Below are 22,063 nucleotides of genomic sequence, written 5' to 3'. Positions count from 1 at the left end.
TAAAATGACTACTAAAATTGCCACTAAAAAAAATAAGTTTTCCCGACAATTTAGTAGGTCTTTACCAGCATTTTATATAAATGCCGGTAATAATATTAGCGACACTGGATATACCAGCCATTATCTAAATGCTGGTAAAAAAAAATAATGACCATTTATATGATCGCTAAAGAATAAATTAATTGTCACAAAAACCTAATTTTGGTGTAGTGTTAATTAAGCAAGCAAAAGCAAATTAGTGTATAAATGAAGAATATTTTAATTATACAGATATATATCCTGGATGTGACAATATATACCATTGTCCTCCTATAAAAGAAAATTAAAGAGTTTGTGGTTCATCTCTAATTTTTGTGGTTTTGATCTGTGTATATTATTCGAAGAAAGCCAACATGTCGATTTAATGTTTTATTAGCTTTTGCGTGATTATTTTAAGATTTAACATGCCATTTGATGAAAGTGAGTGACAATGATATAGTCTTCCTCACATACAAATAGTTGAAATTTCGAATAATATAACCGAAAATAATGGCTTTCCGACTTTATAAGAAAGCTGAAATTTTACGTTTGCTTGCAATAAAAAGACATAATCAGTACACTTGATGGGGGATATGAGGGATTAAGTTTGGTAAATTATAAATCTTGAACACATAGAATTAAGGAAGTCTCTAGAGGTATTCGAAAGAACATTGCTACTGTGGTTAATGTTTGCAACTTGCATGTGTCGAAGTTTTTGAAATTTTCAAACTACTGTATTTCCTTTTAAATATTTGTTACGAAATGACTATGACCATAACTAACTCTCACATACCAGTTATTTTGGTTCGATTAGCTATAAGTCAAAATTAACAAATGAGAAGAAGTTAAATTAAGGTTTTGTTAAAAAAATTTAATCTCTCTATATTACAAGAGTTATATTAAGTTTTAATGTTTGGAAAACTATTTATAAAATAAAATCAGCGAAAGATTAAACCTTTAAGATGTTAATATGTAAAAGGAATAAAATTTAATTGTAATTAAATTGAAATTATTCTAGACCAACATATGAGGTCCAAATCCTTTGAGTGGCAGGTCAACCCAAAAGCTAATTAACCGATGGCCTATTGTTCTTGCACAATAACTTCTGAGCAAACACATCAAGTGATATATATATATATATATATATATATATATATATATATATATATATATATATATATATATATATATATATATATATATATATATATATAACATATCAAGTAAGAAGGAATTTATTATGAGAGATGAGAATGTTAAAATATAATCCTTAGATTAATATTCTCTTACTTGATTAAACTCTAAATTTTCTCTCATTTAATTAATCTAAGAATTATATTTTAATCATCTTATCTTTCATAATAAATTCCTTCTTACTTGATATACTCCTTATATATATATATATATATACCAAAACTAATATATAAGTGAAAAGAATTATTAACTCACACGAACTTATTGTTTGATAAGACAACCATTCATACAACCTTTTTATTCTTCTAATGTTTAAAATAAAGCAATTTTATTACAAAATGGTAAAATTAATAAAAGTGAGGTTAGAACACAAGACCTTTTCCTTTTCTTAAGAACTAAAGCAAATATAAGTCAGTTGACTTACTTAATTTATAATATAAATACTAGGTTATAAATAACATTATTAAATGAGTTAATTTTAATTTTAGTTCACATTATTGTACGAATTTAATTTTTATTCAATACTTAGTCTTTATTATTCTAATTTTAAAAAATAGAAGATCATATAAATATTATAATATTAAATAAATAATAAAGCATAGTAATGAGGTAGAAAAATAATAGGAAAAAAATGGGATAAAATAAGAAATAAAAATTTGACTATATGTTTATATTTATTGCATGAAAAAATATTAAAACTAAAGATGAAAAATATATTTATTAAATTATATAATTTATTTGTCAGATATTTTATGCTATTTTGAAATTAAATACTTTTTTTTTAACCTCTAATTTAATATTTACAACAAATCAATTTTTTTTAAAATCTATTCTAAAATGAAACATTATATTATAAAATAAATAAATATTTAATAAATATATTATATAGCTTATTGTTAACATATTTATATACAATAAATATAAACATGTAATTAATTTTCTCTTTGATCTCCTTTTTTTATCCTAATTTTTTTTCTCATTTTTCTACAATATCACTTATACTCTAATATTTATTCGATATATTATAATATTTATATTAGTTTTTAAAATTAAAATTAAAATGATAAAAATTAAATATTAAAAAAATTAATTTCGCACAATAGTTGAATAATAGTCTATAAACGGACTAAACTTCCTTAATTTTAAAAATTAAAGAATTAAAATTTAATAATTAAAAAAAGGGAAAAAAATAGCCTAAAACATTATAAAGGTATACAATTAAAAAAAAGGATAAAAATAGCATAAAAAATTATAAAGGGGTTTGATTGTTAAATGGGTTGATCATCTGCATAGTATGGATTAATACATATGTATATCGACTCAACATGAATTTTTTTATGATGAGTTACTTATTTTTGTAAATGGCCTAATCCATCAAGTCAAACCAAATAAACTATTTATTTTATTTTTTATTTAAATTTAACAAAGAAAAAAGGGAATAGGTACATAGGTTTCAAGCCTAGAAACTAGTTATCCATTAGGCCGAACTATATTGATCCAAATTTTTTGGAGTACTTTTTTTTTTAAGTCCAACCTACTATTCCATTTTTGACACCTCAAAATTAGGGACAAAAATAAAGTTTTAAGTCATAAATTCATTTTTCATGTCATAAATAATATGTCACATTTAAATTGACTCATTGTCACTCTTTTTTTTTATTCTTTTCTTGTCTTCTTCCTTTTATTAATTACCTATATTGCTAAAAATAAGTTATATATTTATTAGTTTGAAATATAATATATATTATAATTGTTTTGAAAAAGTATGATATGAAATACACTGTTAAGAAAATAAATTTTATATAAAAGTTTGGAGAATATTAATCCTTGAGAGCACTTAGGTTTGGGGAATTTTGATTTCTCCCATTTTGAACATGATGAGGTGAAACATGTGCAACTTTGCTATCTTAACTTATAGACTATGTCCTCCTAATGTAGAATGTGTTAAAGGTGTGTGACTCAATATAAACTCCTAAGCTAGCTACTTAATTTGTGTGTTGTTATATAAAAATACATCACGCGATTTATTGGCATCACATGCATGAGTAATTGTAGTCCATATCCATTGTGTCGTGCATGCGAATGATTTTACGTATTAAACTTATGATGTTAATGAGGGGATATATTGTATTATTTATTGTATTAAAATCTGTTATTTTACCATAACTCTTATTACTATGTTGTTATTAAGAACTTGTTTATTGTATTATTACTTGTGTTTGATTATATTCTATATCATAAATTAGAATAAAATGTTTTTCACTCCCATTGTCCAACGTTACTCCTATTACATATTATAGGAGGTGATTTACAACACGAGGTTAAGAATGTTAACTATGAAACTTCATCCTTGTAATTAAGTTTATGTTTTGATATGATATGATTAACGTCGGAGCTTATTTAAGATTTGTATTTCTTTAGTTACGTTTTAAAATAGTTGTTGTTTCTATGGTATTAGATTTTATCAATTGAACTTCAATTAGTTTTATTTTGTTAAATATAATACTCTCTTTATTGAATATGATAAATTTTTATTTATGATAGATTTTTTTATTCAATTTTATTTATTTATATTCTAATATATAGAATAGTGGATGTCACACTAATCCACTAAACCATTTTTTATACTTCAAAATTAAGGATAAAAATAAAATTTTAAGTCGTAAATTCACTTTTCATACCATAATTAATTAACATGTCATATTTAAATCGACTAATAGTCAACCGATAATTAATATATGATCAACTAATGCAAAAACTTAAATTGCTTAATTTTAGAAGACGAAGAACGCACTAAGAACGATGAAGTAAAGAAAACCAAAAGTTGGATATAAAAATTATAGCGGCCACAAGTACAATTGTGAAAAAAATAAAAACAAAACACCAACTGTTCGACTTTATTTTTTGTGGGTACGTGAAAATTGAAATAGAACTTTATTCCTTATCTTACACTAACATTTTTCTTGGAATTTTAAATAAAGTTTTAACATAATAAAACCACATGTCACAAGGGGTGAATTATTATTTTAACTAACATCCTCTTGATTGTTATATTAACAAAATTAGTACAATTAATCATTATTATCAAATAAAAATGTATTAAATTAAAATTAATTCATAATTATTATATGCTAATTGATCACTTTTATATTATATTTATATATATTGAAACTTTACTAATTTCAAACAAGATGCTTTAAATTCAAGTGCCTATTCTCTATTAATATATCAAAGGATCTACGCAAATTCCTATTTCTCTAGACGATTTATGGATATCACAATAAATATGTGTATATAACAGTTGATTATATATGTAGTACAATATATTTTAATAAATACGTAGTAAAATATAGTTTGTTATGGATGATGATAAATAACAGTTGATTATATGTTGATTTTATATTGTCTGTTTTTTGGGCGAATAATCCAATAATATTTAATTCAGTCTCCAAAATTCAAATTTGTTTGAAACAAAAGTTGGCAGAGAGAGAGAGAGAGAGATATTTTAGGAATCGAAGGCAAACTATATCAAGTGAATTATTGAATATGAATTACTGAAAGACAAACAGAAAGAAAAATGTTTTCTAAATGATATGGATCTATGTTTTCTGCCACCCTTTTCCCTTACCTCAATCCCAAGCAGCAACCTCCCTTCCTCGCTCTCAAACCCTAGCTAGATCACAAAATCACCCCTACATTTTTCCCTCTAACGTATTTACAAAAGAAATATTATAATAGCATTGTCCATGAAGACATGCATCCTCTAAGCCCTAAAGCAGAAGTGTTTATACCAATAGAGGATTTCCTACTTAGTTTAGTTTTACTTTGTCATTGTCTGCTTAATTAGTAAGCATGTGACAATTAGAAATCAGGAAAAAGAGAAAAAAAAAGTGATGAACTTAATTAATCATCTAGCAAGGCTTACCAGCCTTGCAATTGAGGGCCCCAGAAAAGCGTGCGAGCCTATTGGCTTCTGAGCCATGTCTAGGTTTCATTAGGAACCCTTTGTTGAATGGTAGTTTCCCAATAGGTGATCCTGACTCAGTGAACGTAGCACCATTCATGAAGAGATCATTCTCTGATCTCCATTGCCACTTGCTCCACACATCAGGGGGTGCATAGTCCCTGTGTGTTATTTCCTTGGCAGCATCATTGTTGGGTGCAATGAAGCGGTTTCCCTGGCTCAGAATCGTTGGCCCTGAACTCCCTCCAATTGCATACATCAGCCAGTGAGTGTAGTCGTTGTTCAGCACATGGAAGAAACCAAATCTGCATCTCGGCATTCTTTGGATCAGTCCCTGCCCAAAATGGTTGAATGCCACTGTTATCTGCATTATCTTGTCCTCAGAGAAGGTATCGCTAGCTCCAAACAGCATCACCTGCAACCATGCACCATATTAACGTACACACACATGTTATCAGCATTATCTTTATACTCTTTTAAGTTTTGTGAAGGAAATTAAATATCTCCTTAACCCTAGAAACAAAATAAGGAAGAAATTAATTACATCGTTGTGTTTGGTCATGTGACAATTTGAGATGGTGACGGCGGTGGAAGCGGCGATGACGTCGATGAGACCATCCTCGCAGTCAGACAAAGAAAGATGATCGAGCCAAATGTTGGAAGAGCCAAAAACGGAGACGGCGTCACCGTCGCTCTTGGTTCTGATTCCGACGTGGTTCCACGAGTCCCTAATCATGCCACCTTCCTTGGCCTTGATATGGTGGATGTGGAGGCCATGAATGATGACGTTGTTCACAAACTGCAAGGAGATGCCAGCGCCGTCCTTGATGGAAACATGGGCGCCGCGACCGTCGATGGTTTTGTCGGAGGTGACCAACAGCTCCTGCTTCAGTGTTATGACCATGCTTCGCGCGAACACGATCCACAGTGGTCCCTTTTGGATGGCGCCGTAACGGAGAGTCCCGCGTTTCGGCTCCACCATGTCGTCGTCGGAGGGGTCCGTCACGGTGTAGATCTTCCCGCCGAGTCCTCCCACCGCCCTTCTTCCGAAACCCTTGGCGCATTTCGCCAACTTGAACCGGTTTTTGTCCCACTTTTTCTTGCACCTCCAACAACGATCGATTGGGTTCAGCGCCATGCATGGCCCACGGTATTTCTCCTTTAGTTCCCTCCTTGTGTTGTTTGCTTCATCTTCCTCCATCAATGCCCTACATCACCATGCATGCATGGGAACATAACGTATCTATTATTGAATTATTGGTAGGATTAATTGACAATGGAGTAGTTTGTAAGTTAGCTATACCTATGAACGTGCATATTGAGGTCCACTGTAACGTTTATAGGGTCGGGCACGTAGGACTCGAGAGCGATTTCGTGAGCCTCCTCAGATTGTTGTTTCAGATGTTCATCAAACTCACCAATGCGCGCATCAAGGCTTGGAATAGTAACGGCAAAAGCAACCAACAAGATGAACATGACCTTACTTGCACCTCCTGCCATTATTTTTTCCAATGCCTCCTAATTTTTCTTTTTTGTTTCTTTCTTCTTCTTTTTTTATGTGGAGTTTTTTTTTTCTTTTCTTTTTTTTGTTTTGCTTGAGACTCTAAAACTTAATTGATTTTGGAGGCAAAGATGGCCAAGGCCTTGGGGTCTATTTGAGCCTTGGCGAGCCAATGCCAATTAAAACCGAGTAATTTAGGTCCACAGCATAGTGATCGATTTGAGCTATTCAGAGAAAGAAGTGCATGCCCAAATAACAATGGCATTCCTTGAAGATTGAAAGGAACATTTCTAAATTTAGCAGCGCCGAGTGTGGGTAACCAATAACCATTCTATTTGTGGAATACTTTCAATTCCGTTCAGATTTGGTTAATAAAAGGAACTTTTGGATGTAATTGAGTTTCTTTATCATAAGCGTTATACATGGGTAACACTGTATAATTGGTTAAAATTAAGACAGCATTTTATATCATTCTTACATAAATGTACTTGAAATAATTACAATATATTTAGAAAAATATAATTAAATAACTCATCTCAAATAATAATGTTCACTATTTAAATCTAGTAATCCATTTTGTAAAAATCAAATGGATCGAATAATAGAGTGAAACAGTTTTACTCCGTAGTTATTCTTTAAACTTCTCTCACACCATAATTTAAATTTTTTGAAATACCTAAGTTTCAAAAAGTTTTTTTTGAAATCATTTACGATTTAAATCAACATATTAAATATTTTTATAATTATTTATTAATTTGAATTAATGAAATAAAATATTAAATAATTTTTAAAATTTGTAAAAATTTATAGACTTCATTTATACATTAAAATTTTTTAATTTAACAGCTAAATTATTAAAATTTTATATAAAATATGAGTTATTGTAGAAAATAAGTTTATCAATATATATATATATCATGATTCTAAATTTTGGTTGTGATTATGGTCACTACAATCGTAACTATTGCTTCTATTGCAATGTGGATTGTGACTGTTGCGATATAAAATTATTATATATTTGCATGAAGATAAACAAATAATTAGATTTTTTTTTATTTTTTCTACTCAAAACCTTTTTTTCCCTTTCTTAAAACACACTAAGTACATTCCAAAATTCCAACTAACTATCATTAGTTGTCTTTCTTTCCCTCTTAATATCTCATATGATCAGTTTTTTTAGAATAGAAGATTAAAACTTGAATTTATGTAAATGTTTTGACACAAAAATAGAATATAATGATGTTATCGATTTATTATGATTGTGTTGCAGTTAAATTACAAAATTTTAAGTGATTTAAAATCACACTACAATTACAGGCCGTTACGGTTGTAGTGATCACTACAACAATAATATTATGACTAATTGCGGACCATAATTTAAAACCATGATATATATATACTTTTTCCCTTAAATAGTTGATCCAAACACTAAAAGTGGTTACGAGTTAGGTTCGCAGCAAATAATTTTGTGTTTGTTCTTTTAAGTAAAGCTTATGCATGTTGCTTACGTCCTAACCAGTATTTATTAATAAATTAATATATATCTTTACCTTTTTTTTGTGAAAAAATCTCTATTGATGCATGCAGTTCTTTAGTGCAGAATCAGCGAGAAAAAGGGCTTTATTTAAAGAATGGACACTAAGGACTATATCTAGATAATCAAATAGATAGCTGAGAAAAAGACTAATTTTAGCATTAACAATGTAAGTGGTAGGGTTGGTCAAAAGCTTCCACTGCTGCATCAACGACTATTAAATATTAACTTAAAACAAACTTTAACTTTAGCAGAAAGAAGAGCTGCTGTTTAACACCTACAAGGAATTTATTATATTTATATAAATAAACATTCCTTGCTTCAAACAGAAGAACAAAAAGAGGCTTAAGAGTCAAGATATATATATACACACATAACACACACCAGGATAACAATTTGTACTTCACGCTTCTTCCTCCATATATAGCAATACATGTTCGTGTAAAATTTTATACATATGAAAATTGTTAATTACACGTTACTTTTCTACTTGTATCCGGCCCTGATATCTTCCTTGATAATTAAATATAGATATGCATAATACGGTATAAGTCCTTTTGTGATAAAAAAAAAAAAAAAAAATAGTGTGTACGTGTTTAACTATTATTTTTCTTTTACGTTAACCTTTCCTTTACTCAATGTCTTCTTCAACCAGGAGTATATACATCTCATAAGAGGCTGAAACAATCTTTTTCCATATATGTATGCATGTATATGTCAATATATGGCACTGATGGCGTACGTTAGAATATTGACTTATGAAACCCTTGAGAATAGACTGCACCCTTTTGGGGATGAGATCAGAGACAAAATAAATATGGATGGTATGGTGTAAAGACAGGAGAGAGGGGAAGTGAAAAATAGGACTTTAAAAATTATGGCTGATAATATTATATATAAAAAGTTAAATGTTAAAGGCAGAAATTGTTGTTTTTGTACCTCGTTACTGCGACTAATTTAAAATATATTATTCTTCTTAGTATAAATTTATATTATTATAATTAAATCATATTAATTCATGCAAAAAATTCTTAGTTACTTTATTCGGTATTGCGAGACTCCTTTTCTCTGGTATATTAATTAAGTCAAATTAATTTGGCGACGGACCTGCAACTTGTGGATTGGATAGCTATTAAGCTTAATTAGGAACATTTTCTGTCGGAAACTTTGTATAGTAAGTTTTCTTGTCTCATACAAATTCATAACCCCTTTGCTCTTTGTTAGAGAGAGCATCTTTAGTGGGAATCACATGAAATTAAGCAAGAAATTGTTTCATATCTGAAAATGAAATGTTTCTCTCACACGATAAATTATTAATTAGGAAGTATCATCAAATATTTATTGTTTTAGTTAATTAATTACTACTACTTGGTATGTATTTAAATTTTTTAACTTAAAAAAATATATTAATTACATATTATATAAAACTAAAACTAAAAACCATATTGTACAAGATCACCTAAAAACCATATTCACTCACTGGCACTTCACTCTGCCTTCTTGCTGGTCAGAACCCTCCGTGAGTAGCCCTTCTTGATTTGGCTGGCTTTCGACGAGAGCACCATTGTAACGAGCATAAGGCTAAGGAGGGGAACCATCCCTCAAAAGCCGGCCCAAGAGGTTGGAGAACCTCCCGCCTTATAAAGCCTCCTTGGTGAGGAGACCTCCCCGATGTGGGACTTGTTACATTACCACCCCCTTCGAAAGCCAACGTCTTCGATGGCTGCACTCCACGGTACTTCACTCACCGGCACTTCACTTGGCCTTCTTGCCGGTCAGAACCCTCCGTGGGTAGCCCTTCTCGATTTGGCTGACTCTCAATGAAAGCACCATTGTAACGAGCATAAGGCTAAGGAAGGGAACCATCCCTCAAAAGCCGGCCCAAGAGGTTGGAGAACCTCCTGCCTTATAAAGCCTCCTTGGTGAGGAGACCTCCCCGATGTGGGACTTGTTACATTACCACCCCCTTCGAAAGCCAGCGTCTTCGATGACTGCACTCCACGGTACTTCACTCACCGGCACTTCACTCGGCCTTCTTGCCGGTCAGAACCCTCCGTGGGTAGCCCTTCTCGATTTGGCTGACTCTCAATGAAAGCACCATTGTAACGAGCATAAGGCTAAGGAGGGGAACCATCCCTCAAAAGCCGGCCCAAGAGGTTGGAGAACCTCCCGCCTTATAAAGCCTCCTTGGTGAGGAGACCTCCCCGATGTGGGACTTGTTACATTACCACCTCCTTCGAAAGCCAGCGTCTTCGATGGCTGCACTCCATGGTACTTCACTCACCGGCACTTCACTCGGCCTTCTTGCCGGTCAGAACCCTCCGATGGTCAGAACCCTCCGTGGGTAGCCCTTCTCGATTTGGCTGGCTCTCAATGAAAGCACCATTGTAACGAGCATAAGGCTAAGGAGGGGAACCATCCCTCAAAAGCCGGCCCAAGAGGTTGGAGAACCTCCTACCTTATAAAGCCTCGTTGGTGAGGAGACCTCCCCTATGTGGGACTTGTTACATTACCGCCCCCTTCGAAAGCCAGCGTCTTCGATGGCTGCACTCCACGGTACTTCACTCACCGGCACTTCACTCGGCCTTCTTGCCAGTCAGAACCCTCCGTGGGTAACCCTTCTCGATTTGGCTGGCTCTCAATGAAAGCACCATTGTAACGAGCATAAGGCTAAGGAGGGGAACCATCCCTCAAAAGCCGGCCCAAGAGGTTGGAGAACCTCCCACCTTATAAAGCCTCCTTGGTGAGGAGACCTCCCCGATGTGGGACTTGTTACATTACCACCCCCTTCGAAAGCCAGCGTCTTCGATGGCTGCACTCCACGGTACTTCACTCACCGGCACTTCACTCGGCCTTTTTGCCGGTCAGAACCCTCCGATGGTCAGAACCCTCCGTGGGTAGCCCTTCTCGATTTGGCTGACTCTCAATGAAAGAACCATTGTAACGAGCATAAGGCTAAGGAGGGGAACCATTCCTCAAAAGCCGGCCCAAGAGGTTGGAGAACCTCCCGCCTTATAGAGCCTCCTTGGTGAGGAGACCTCCCCGATATGGGACTTGTTACACGTATACTCAAATTTAATGTGAAAGAAAACAATATATATATATATATAACTCATCTTTAATTGCAGGCTGATAAAGATGCTTTCACAGTACTCAACCAAATCCTCATGGAAGACCACTGCAAACTTGCTTTATTGAAATTGTCCATTTTGAAAAAATGGAAAGAATAATTCACCACAATTAATTTGATCAACTACATGGGTGGTTATGAACACGGTTAAGGTGAAAGACCGTTCAAGACTTTATTTTTTTAGAGGGATGCCAATTTTTTTTTTAATTTGTATAAATATAAAAAAAAATTACATAATTAAATTATATAAAAAACTATTATAAATAAATTAATTAATCAACAACATTTAATAGATTCATATGTGATGTTAATAAAAATCTACTTATAATTTTAAGAAAGTAAATTAGTGATATTAAATATAAAGAAAAAAGTACGATATATAATGTAGTATAGTATTGACTTATTTCTTTTAATTTCTCTTATTGTTAATAATAAGGTTATTCTTAGAATTTCTTTCTATATCTTTATATATATAATTCATTGATTCTCTTAATCATGATATTTTACATTTTGTTAGAATCTTAAAATTAAATTAATTAAAAAAATTATTTGTTAGTCATTGTAAATTTTTTGATGATGTGTCATTATTATTAATTTTTTTCTTCCATTACAAAAAATTAAGATTTCAAGATGAAGGTTTAAAAATAAATAATTAGGTATTATTGTGTCATTTCATTGTCATTTACTCATTAAAGACTCATAATTTGAATCATATATTATAATTTAGTTTTTTGTCTATATTTGTGTAATTGTTTGGGGTTGGACATGTTGTATAAAAAATAATCTTCTAGACATCTAAAATGGAAAAGAAGTAAGCAAATTGATATTGATATTGATTCTTAGAAGAGTGCTTTGATAATTTTTTTGTTAAACATCCGACAATTTTCCTTCGAAACGATACAACTGTAGTAATATAGACTTCAAAACTAAAAATTTTGAGAATGAAGAACTATATAAGATGATAAAGAGGTAAGTATTTTATTTAAAAATAGTATAAATAAAGATAATTATCATGATGAAATTGAATATATATATTCATGATAATAAAAAAACTAACATATTCACATTAGATAATCTAACCAATATAATTCATTAGACATTTACAATCTAATAACATGAAATAACCTTAAAAGTGATTTAAAAGATGAATTATTAAAAAATGACACTAAATGATATATGTCTACTATGAATGATATTAAGAATATTTTTGATGTCCTAATAATTTTACAATAAAAAATACAAGGACAATAAGGGCATCATGTTTTTTATTTGTCCAAGGACTTAAAAAATTCACACTACTAGAAAATTGTAAAATAGTGACCGAAATTAGCGATCGAAATTTATCAGTCGCTATTTAGCGACTGATTTAGCGACCGATTACGAATAATCAAAATAGCGACCGATTTAGCGACCGATTTAGCGACCAAAATAAGTCGTCGCTAGAAAATCGGTCGCTATTTCGGTCGTTAAATAAGAAATTTTGATTTTTTTAGTGACAAAATTAAATTCGATCGCTATTTCAGTCGCTAAATTTTAAATTTTGATTTTTTTAGCGATGGAATTAAATTTGGTCGCTATTTCAGTCGCTAAATTATAAATTTTGATTTTTTTAGCAATGGAATTTAATTCGGTCGCTAAATATTAGTTAAAATTAGCGATGGAATTGAATTCGGTCACTAAATAATAGTTAAATTTAGCGACAGAATTGAATTCGGTCGCTATTTTTGTCGCTAAATTATAAATTTTGATTTTTTTTAGCGACGGAATTTAATTTGGTCGCTAAATAGTAGTTAAAATTAGCGACGGAATTGAATTTGATCACTAAATAGTAGTTAAATTTAGTGATGGAATTAAATTCGGTCGCTATTTCGATCGCTAAATTATAAATTTTGATTTTTTTTAGCGACAAATTCAATTCGGTCGCTAAATATTAGTTAAAATTAGCGACGGAATTGAATTCGGTCGCTAAATAGTAGTTAAATTTAGTGAAGGAATTGAATTCGGTCGCTAAACTAGAAATTTTGATTTTTTTTAGCAACAAAATTGAACTCGGTCGCTAAATAGTAGTTAATTTTAGCGACCGAATTGAATTCGGTCGCTAAATATAACTAATATTTGGCGACGGAATTTAATTCGGTCGCTAAATCAGAAATTTTGATTTTTTTAGCGACAAAATTAAATTCGGTCGCTAAATATTAGTTAAAATTAGTGACGGAATTGAATTGGTCTCTAAATAAAAAATTTTAATTTTTTTAGCTACAGAATTAAATTCGATCACTAAATATTAGTTACAATTAGTGATGTAATTCTATTCAGTCGCTAAATATTAGTTAAAATTAACAACGAAATTCTATTCGGTCGCTAAATATTAGTCAAAATTAGCGACAAAATTGTATTCGGTTACTAAGTAAAACTTAAAAAAAATTATAAATTGCTTAAAAGTGATGATAATATTGTTGTTGAGTATCAATCCCATTTTCTTTTTTTTGTAAGAGCAAGACATTAATTTATAATAAAAAATATTTATATGCACTCCTACATAATTAATTCCAATAGTTATTTATGTGAAAAAATATTTAGAGGTTTTTTTCCTACGATTGGATTTTTAGGCAGTTTTTTAATTAGAGTATATGAATTTTAAAATTTCTTATTTATTTTGAGTCATATTTATAATATATATTTCTAACTTATGATTACTTTATTTTTAAATAAATTTTTATATTTAAATTTTAAATTAGTATTTTATTAATGGTTGATAATTACAAAATAAAACAAGGATAAATACATTTTTTGAATTTTATATCTTAGATTTAATATGAATAAATATATTAAGTTAATTAATATTTATTTAAAATGTTAAAATTTAATTTATAAAAATAATATTTTAAAAGAGGGGTTATAATAACATCAGTGTAACTTTTACTAAGTATACATCGCTCAATAACTTTATATTAAATGTGAATTTTATAAATTCAATCGTTAGATTGAAAGTTGTTTTCTCTTAGATCATATATACAGAATCTTATATGAATTCAAGATGATTTGATACTTCATTCTTGTAAAACAAATTTGACGTAATATATACATTTGAAATAAAATATGAGCACTTTGATTACTTTTAAGTTGTTGTTCAATTTTAACAAAAATTGATATAAACATATAAAGTGATATGAACTTTCAATCTATCGGTTGGATTTACAAAATTCACATTTAATATAAATTTATTGAGCGGTGTAATACTTAGTAAAAGTTATGTCAGTGTTATTATAACCCTTCTCATTTTAAAATATATAAATTATTACTTAAACTTTTAAATTTATAATAAATAATTTAAATTGTATCATAAAATTAATTTTAAATAGAAATAAGTAGATTCTTAATTCTAAAAGTAAGTATATATATAAATAAAGATTAATTAAATATAATATAATTATTATTAGTAATATAATTATTATATATATTATTATATATTTATAACGGTCTGGATATACCAAAATGATAAGGATCCAAAAATAATATAAGTATGAGATTAGATAGTTAAGGATGATTTAAATGAATTAATTTGTACTACTTATACTAACAACATGCATTTGCTTTTCGGTAGCTTATCATAAGAACTTCACAGTTAAGCGTACTTGACTTGGAGTAATATAGGGATGGGTGACCTTCTGGGAAGTTTCCAAAAATTGTGTAATTAAGGACAAAACATGCTAAAAACTTAAGTATTGTGAAATAAAATCCTTTAGAGGTCAAATATGAGTGATTCATAGCGACCAAATTTGCGATGTCTATAAAATTTAATAAAATAAAAATAAATATTTAGCGACCGATTTAACGACCGATTTATTCGGTCACTAAGTTGGTCTCATACACTTCAGCGACCAAAATCATTTCAACCATTTAGTGACCAAATTAGCGACCGAAAATTTTTCCGTCACTAAATAGTTTAGCGACCAGGGTTTTAGCGACTGATTAAATTCGGTCGCTAAGATAAATAGCGACCGATTTTTGCAATTTAGCGACCGATTTTGGTGGTCGCTAAATTGCATATTTTTTGTAGTATATAAACCACAACTAAATATAATTTAAGGTGACAACTCATTCTATTAACTACAAACCATCTAATTCATCTCTATGCATAAATCTAACGAATTCTTCCAATTATAAAAAAATAATTAATGAATTTATCATTATAAAAAAAAAATCATGTAGTGACGCATATCTTATAATAATATGATATTTATTATTAAAAATTATTTTTACCTATATAGATATATACAATTTAGTTAGTACGTTATTAGTTAAAAAGTATTAAATATAGATTATAGTGATATATAAAATATACTATTAAATTTCATTAAAAGATAATACTAAAATTATGTATGAATATATATGTTAAATAAATTTATACTTACGTATATTATATTTATAATGATATTTTTTATATATTAATATATATAATATTTATTGTTGTGTAATTGAATGGATAATGAATCACCCAACATAATTTATATAATACATTGTATCAAGTTGACCAAAGTTCACAAGTCTTCACTACTAGAATTTCTCTTATTATATGCGATTTTTCCTGCGAATTTTTCATAAAAATTTGCAGGAAACGTTGTTCTTACAAATTTTTCTGCGAAATTTTATTTACAGGTAATACCTTCGTAGATAATATATTTTTGCGAATTTTAAAATTCGTAGGAAATTTTCTTGCGAAAAAAATTCGCAAGAAAGTTTCCTACAAAAAAAAAAATTTTGCAGGAAATTTTCCTGAAAAAAAATTTGCAGGAAAATTCGCAGGAAACTTTCCTGCGAATTTTTTCGCAAGAAGTTCTGCAGGAATATTTTTTACGAAAAATTAAAAAAAAAAATACTATAAATTATATATTTTAAAAATTCATAATCTTTTATTTTCATGTCTCATACATAATCTTTTAAATTCTAAGATTGTAGATTATAAGCCTAACATTCAACCATACAATTCAACTTGTAAGGTAAATGTTGCCCCAACTTATATACTCTTTAATTGTTTTATTTTCAATCGATGTGGGACTTGAAGATTTTTTAAAATATTAAACTTATGAATTTAAATATTTTTTTTATTTTTCCTGCGAATTAAAATTTGCAGAAAAATCTGCAAGAAAAGTTACTTGCAAAATTTTTCTACCATTTAGTAAACATTACTTGCGAATTTATTTTTGCAAGAAACAAAATAAAATTCTTACAATATTTTCTGCAAATTTTTACCATGAAATTTTTTTTTCATGATTATTAAAATTGTAGCAAAATTTGTAAGAAATATCTGTAAATTATTTTTTGCAGGAAAATTGGCAAAACATTTCTGCGAATATTTTTTGGCAGAAAAATTTGCAAATAATTTCTGGAAATATTTTTTTGCAGGAAATTTCGCAAAAACTTTCTACAAATATCTTTTTGCAGGAAAATTTACAAAAAAAATGACACTTTTTTAATAGTGCTTTGAGGGACGCTTTCACTCAACAATGTTTAGCTACATAAATTTGTATAAATAATATTGAGCATTATTTTTTAAAAATATTTCAAAAGCAAATATAATATACTTTAAATCATAGTTGGGCACCAGATAACTAATAATTTTTTTAATTTATAAACATAATTTACACGAAAGTTGATAACTAATGTTTAATTTATCTTTATAAAATGTGACTTTTGTTGATCATTATTTTAACGCAAATAAAAATTAATAAATAAACTAATGATTTATTTTTATCAATCCTTTACAATTTAATTCAAAAATTATTTAATCTATATATATTTGTTTAGATCGTCCCGGCATGAAAAAGACAATATCTAATGACCTTGGTGGATTGAGTTTTTTATTCTCTTACAAAGACAACCCGAAGAAAGAGATGATGGGGCTTTTATGGCAAAAAAAAATCACGTTTTGGAAAGTAAATTCCCTACATTTGAACACTTTTGACCAAAATTAGAAAGTATTCTTCTTCACACAGTTCTTAACAGTGCTTCGTTACTTAACTTGCAATTAACTTCTTTATTCTTCCCAGCATTGAAAAGTTTTAATTAAATTTTATAAAAATAAAAAAGATAGAAAAAGAAATATCAAGTTCGATGTATATATAGGAAAATTTAAGCTAAAATTTGAGTTAGCATAATTACAAAAGTCTAAATCCAAAGATTTTTGCACGTACCTGAATGAAGATTATTGTTGAGAGGGATAACAGACAAAGGCTGAACATAAACTGAATGGAAAAAAAGGGCACTTGAATTTATGTTCTTTTGCATTAAAAAATAATATTGAACCATATATCATGATTTTCTGGTCTGATAGTGTTTTGCATATTTGTCAGCATGCAGGTCTTGTCTAGGTCTGCTTTGAAAAAGAACCTATGTACCGAAAGACTATGCGAACAAGAAAATTGGAATCTAATTTTTATGTTTCTCATTTGGACTTGAATGCCCTCACTTTATTTATTGATTACTAAACTCCTTTCTATCAATAATTTTCAAATCATGATATCTACACCAAAAATATCGTTGTATTCAATATAATAATTTAAAGGTATCGCAGAGACACAGACATGCTCACTGTAGTATATATATTTAAGAGAATAATGAAACTAGATTAATGCACATTGCAAAAACGAAGTTAGCAACTCCAAATTAATGGTGATAACTCAGATTACAAAGGCGGAAAAGAAGAAAAAAAACAAGAAATTAAAATGATCCAGTGCACAAGACTTACACCTAAGATAATATTATATGCTGCCTTTAATTACTCTAATTAAGTAGTTTTTTTCAATATTTAAAGCAGCAACCTTACTATTACGCTAAGGTTCATTCTCGGGAAAAAAGGAAGAAAAAAGAAACGGCTAAAATTAGCAATCCAATCCAACTACAGGTACAGTTTAATTTTGGGCTTCAACAAGATTTAGTCACTATTAATTTAAATTATATATAGAAAGAAAGCCTCCAAAGAAGTTTCTTAAACATATTATTCGATCTTAGTCATTCAATATTCAATGACAAAATAGCCTAAAAAGCATGCAAGACATCTTAGTAAGGCATAGGTGATCCTAAATCTTGAACACTAGCCATCATGATTTCCTTAGCCGATGCCTATCATGTAGTGGCAGCCACTGTCCCATTATATGTGACCATGATACTTGCCTACGTTTCTGTGAAATGGTGGAAGATCTTCTCACCAGATCAATGTTCAGGCATAAACAAATTTGTGGCGAAGTTCTCTATCCCACTCTTGTCATTTCAAATCATTTCCTCTAACAACATCTACAAAATGAGCCTCAAACTCATGTATGCCGACTTTGTTCAGAAACTGCTTGCATTTCTGGTCCTAATAGCAATCACTAAGATCAGTGGCCGAGGAGGTTTAAAGTGGATCGTAACTGGCTTGTCGTTAACAGCACTTCCAAACACTTTGATTCTGGGAATCCCTCTCATGAAAGCTATGTATAAGGGTGAAGCTGTTGTTCTCCTGGCACAGGTTATTTTCTTGCAGAGCATGATCTGGTACAATTTGCTTTTGTTTCTTTATGAACTTGATGCTGTCAAGACCAGGCCTGTACCACCATCACAAGGATCAGGTAGGTGTTTATAATTGGTTGATTAGGAATGAGATTTATAGAGAGGTTGATATGTGAAACAAGCTAAAACTGTCAAATTCTTCTTCATGACATTAATTTTCTCTTATAAACAGGAACATTAAAGCCATCATTGATATCGATTCATTCGGGATTGGTTGGATATTAAATTAAAAAAATTAAAAGTAAAGCTTCTGATGGAAATCAAAGTAGGGTGATGAGAGTTTTCTTGCATGTACGAATTCAGCATTATCTATATATATCAATTAATCATGTTCAACCAAATAGAGTTAACAATATCAAAGTGGGACCAGATCATATATATATATTAACTGTCTCTACGTTTCTATGTGATCTTTTCTTTCTCTCCCTCTTGAATTAGATGCTCTTTGAATTTTTATTTTTCAGGTATAAATATACATTCACTTTCTCTTCTATTCTACTTTCCATCTCATTTTTTTCTCTTATGTCTTTCTAATTTTCCCATCACATCACTTATAATAATTAATATCTATTACCTTCTCATTCTACATTTTTTTTTTTCATCACATCACTTTGACAGTATTCCATATTCATCTTAAACACAATTTTGTTGTTAAGTTATATCCTAGTGCTTTAACAACATATATAAGTTAAACTAACACCAGTGTGATATGATGTCTATTTGTGCTTGGAACTAGTATATGATACAAAAGTTAGGTACAAATTAATATTCCCGTAAAATAGTTCCAGAAATGAAAATGTTCTCGATCATTGTCTGTTTAAATTAAAGGAGAAACGGAGACAGCCCATGAAGTACAAGCTAAAAGAGAGGAAGACAACGAACCTAGAACAAAAAGGAGGATGAAGGTCTTACCCATTCTTCTCACAGTGGGAAAGAAGCTAATCAGAAATCCTAATACATATGCAACATTAATGGGTTTTATTTGGTCAAGCATACGGTTCAGGTAAGCACGTATAACAAATGCAAAAGCCCATTAAATACAACCACAATTCTTTAAGAGAAAAATAAAATAAAAAAATAAAAATAAACTTCTTGATAGACTAGTTTAACTTATTCATATATAATTTAATTAGTAGAAATTCTATAATATTAATTTTTTCAAAACCTTTATGTGTAACTTAATTTTTATCTTTAAAAAAGTTATTTTAATTTATTTTTTTACTTTTTTTTCTTAAAATTACTTTTAAAGAAGTTTATTCAAACAAATTCAAACTCTTAATGTCCATTCCATTCAAGTAAGTCCAAGAGATTATTGCATTTAACTTCCTATGCATAACTAAGGCGACAAATAAGGTTAACTAACTTGTTGCAGGTGGGGATTACATATGCCTGAAGTTGTTAGTCAGTCAATAGAAATATTGTCCAACGGAGGTCTTGGTATGGCAATGTTCAGTTTAGGTAAGAGAAATAATCAGTTTGACTAGGACACTTGTTTCTTGTTAAAGAATATTATATGAGTTTTGAAAATAAACCAACACTAGAATTCTTTAAAAGGGTTTAATTGTTTATATTATTTATATATATTAATTTGGTGGACATTTATATATATCAGGTCTGTTTATGGCATCTCAGTCGAGCATTATAGCATGTGGGCCAAGGATGGCAATGGTGGCAATAGGACTGAAAGTTGTGGTTGGACCTGCCCTTATGGCTTTGGCTTCCCTTGTGATTGGATTAAGAGACACATTGTTTAAAGTGGCAGTTGTTCAGGTGATGATCTTTTCTTAATTTCTTTTCTTTTACTTTTCATGTCATTTTAAAGGTAAATAGTTTGTTTGCATGAATTTGCATGTGCAGGCAGCTCTACCCCAAGGAATTGTTCCTTTTGTTTTTGCCAAAGAGTATGATGTCCATCCAGCAGTTTTAAGCACTGCGTGAGTTCTACTGTCAAACCATCTCTTAATATGATAATACATGTATATGTATAGGAAAATAATGTGAGAACTCTCTTATTAGTTATTACTGTACAATGAATGACACTACAAATATAAATCATTAAATCATATATTAAATTATTTATATTAAACAAAATATGTACAGTCTTTTAAGCGATATTGGTCAAGTATGATTTCTAATTAATTAATTTTTAATTTTGATTATTCTCATATGACTATATATAACTAACTTACATTTATATATGTTATTATTTTTCGTGATAATAAGATATTTGATTTAATATATATCTATATATAGGACATGTCAAGTGAGAACTATTCTTATAATGAGAAACAAGAACTTCAAATGCAAGTTATATAACTATTTATGAAAAGTCAAAATTAAAAGTTAGTTAGTGGTCATAATTACTTAAAAAAGTTACATGCATTTTTTCCTCCAAACTTGACATCTAATAGTCTAAAAAGTTATCATTTAATTAATATGATTTCTCTCTCTGTGTGTGTCAAAATTTTCCACTTATATTACTTAATAATTTTTAAAATATAAATTTAATATATATATATATATATATATATGACTTGAGATTTGATGTTTCTTGTTTTTCATTAATTACAGGATCTTGTTAGGAATGCTCATTGCCTTGCCGGTGGAATTGGCCTTCTATTTTCTATTAGCAATTTGAAGAGCAGTTAAATATATATATATGCTATAGAAACAAGAATAACCAGCATTACATTGCTGAAAAATAACAATTTACAAATAGCCGTAAATTTACTGCATTATTCATTTATTGTAATTAGAATACATGTAATCATCAAACTAATTAATACTTCCATGCTTATAAACTAATTAATATATATCGTTAAATAAATTTTTGGTCATCTAAGTTAAATTAAGGGAAGAGTTGCTTTAGTAATTCTTTTTAAAAAAAAGTGTTTTTTTTATATTATTTATGAAATTTGAATATAATATACTAACGAATTTATACAACTTACTCTATTCAATCAAGAAAACCAAATTTCATCACTATTTCTTGCGTAAATATTTCATATTAATATCATGATTATTTAAAAGTTATATTTCATCTATTAAAAAAAAAGAGTTGTTTTATAATGGTTAAAAAAATTATTATTAATTTATAAATCCAAATTGGTTATTTTATAAGGGCATTGAAGAGTTTTTTTTTTTTTTTAAGTTTGTGACATAGTTTTTTTTTAT

General features: G+C 29.4%; 2 protein-coding genes across 2 annotated transcripts; one reads left to right on the top strand and one right to left on the bottom strand.

Moving 5' to 3' along the window:
* Positions 1-4,740: 4,740 nt before the first annotated feature.
* Positions 4,741-6,826, bottom strand: LOC109797422 (pectate lyase). The gene is made up of 3 exons (XM_020357459.3): positions 6,480-6,826; positions 5,721-6,384; positions 4,741-5,591 (listed from the first exon to the last, which is right to left on the bottom strand). The coding sequence occupies exons 1-3, from the start codon at positions 6,674-6,676 to the stop codon at positions 5,124-5,126; spliced, it is 1,329 nt and encodes a 442-aa protein (XP_020213048.1). The 5' UTR covers positions 6,677-6,826; the 3' UTR covers positions 4,741-5,123.
* Positions 6,827-18,084: 11,258 nt separating this feature from the next.
* LOC109797733 (auxin efflux carrier component 8) lies at positions 18,085-21,711 on the top strand. The gene is made up of 6 exons (XM_020357856.3): positions 18,085-18,948; positions 19,718-19,892; positions 20,262-20,347; positions 20,502-20,659; positions 20,747-20,823; positions 21,461-21,711. The coding sequence occupies exons 1-6, from the start codon at positions 18,444-18,446 to the stop codon at positions 21,525-21,527; spliced, it is 1,068 nt and encodes a 355-aa protein (XP_020213445.1). The 5' UTR covers positions 18,085-18,443; the 3' UTR covers positions 21,528-21,711.
* The last annotated feature ends 352 nt before the right edge of the window (positions 21,712-22,063 follow it).

The sequence above is a fragment of the Cajanus cajan genome, chromosome 4, assembly GCF_000230855.2.
Source record: "Cajanus cajan strain Asha chromosome 4, NIPB_CcT2T_4, whole genome shotgun sequence".
In the NCBI taxonomy this organism is placed as follows: domain Eukaryota; kingdom Viridiplantae; phylum Streptophyta; class Magnoliopsida; order Fabales; family Fabaceae; genus Cajanus; species Cajanus cajan.
Note: the sequence above shows the minus strand (reverse complement) of the source record. Positions and strands in the feature narration are given on the sequence as shown.

What these genes read in the sequence shown, in the direction of transcription:
- LOC109797733 (XM_020357856.3), top strand. Translation starts at nt 18,444, where the DNA reads ATGATTTCCTTAGCCGATGCCTATCATGTAGTGGCAGCCACTGTCCCA. An exon ending in TTAAAGTGGCAGTTGTTCAG is followed by an intron (nt 20,660 to 20,746) that starts GTGATGATCTTT and finishes TTGCATGTGCAG; the next exon opens with GCAGCTCTACCCCAAGGAAT. An exon ending in CCAGCAGTTTTAAGCACTGC is followed by an intron (nt 20,824 to 21,460) that starts GTGAGTTCTACT and finishes CATTAATTACAG; the next exon opens with GATCTTGTTAGGAATGCTCA.
- LOC109797422 (XM_020357459.3), bottom strand. Translation starts at nt 6,676, where the DNA reads ATGGCAGGAGGTGCAAGTAAGGTCATGTTCATCTTGTTGGTTGCTTTT. An exon ending in CTCAATATGCACGTTCATAG is followed by an intron (nt 6,385 to 6,479) that starts GTATAGCTAACT and finishes ATGGTGATGTAG; the next exon opens with GGCATTGATGGAGGAAGATG. An exon ending in ACATGACCAAACACAACGAT is followed by an intron (nt 5,592 to 5,720) that starts GTAATTAATTTC and finishes GCATGGTTGCAG; the next exon opens with GTGATGCTGTTTGGAGCTAG.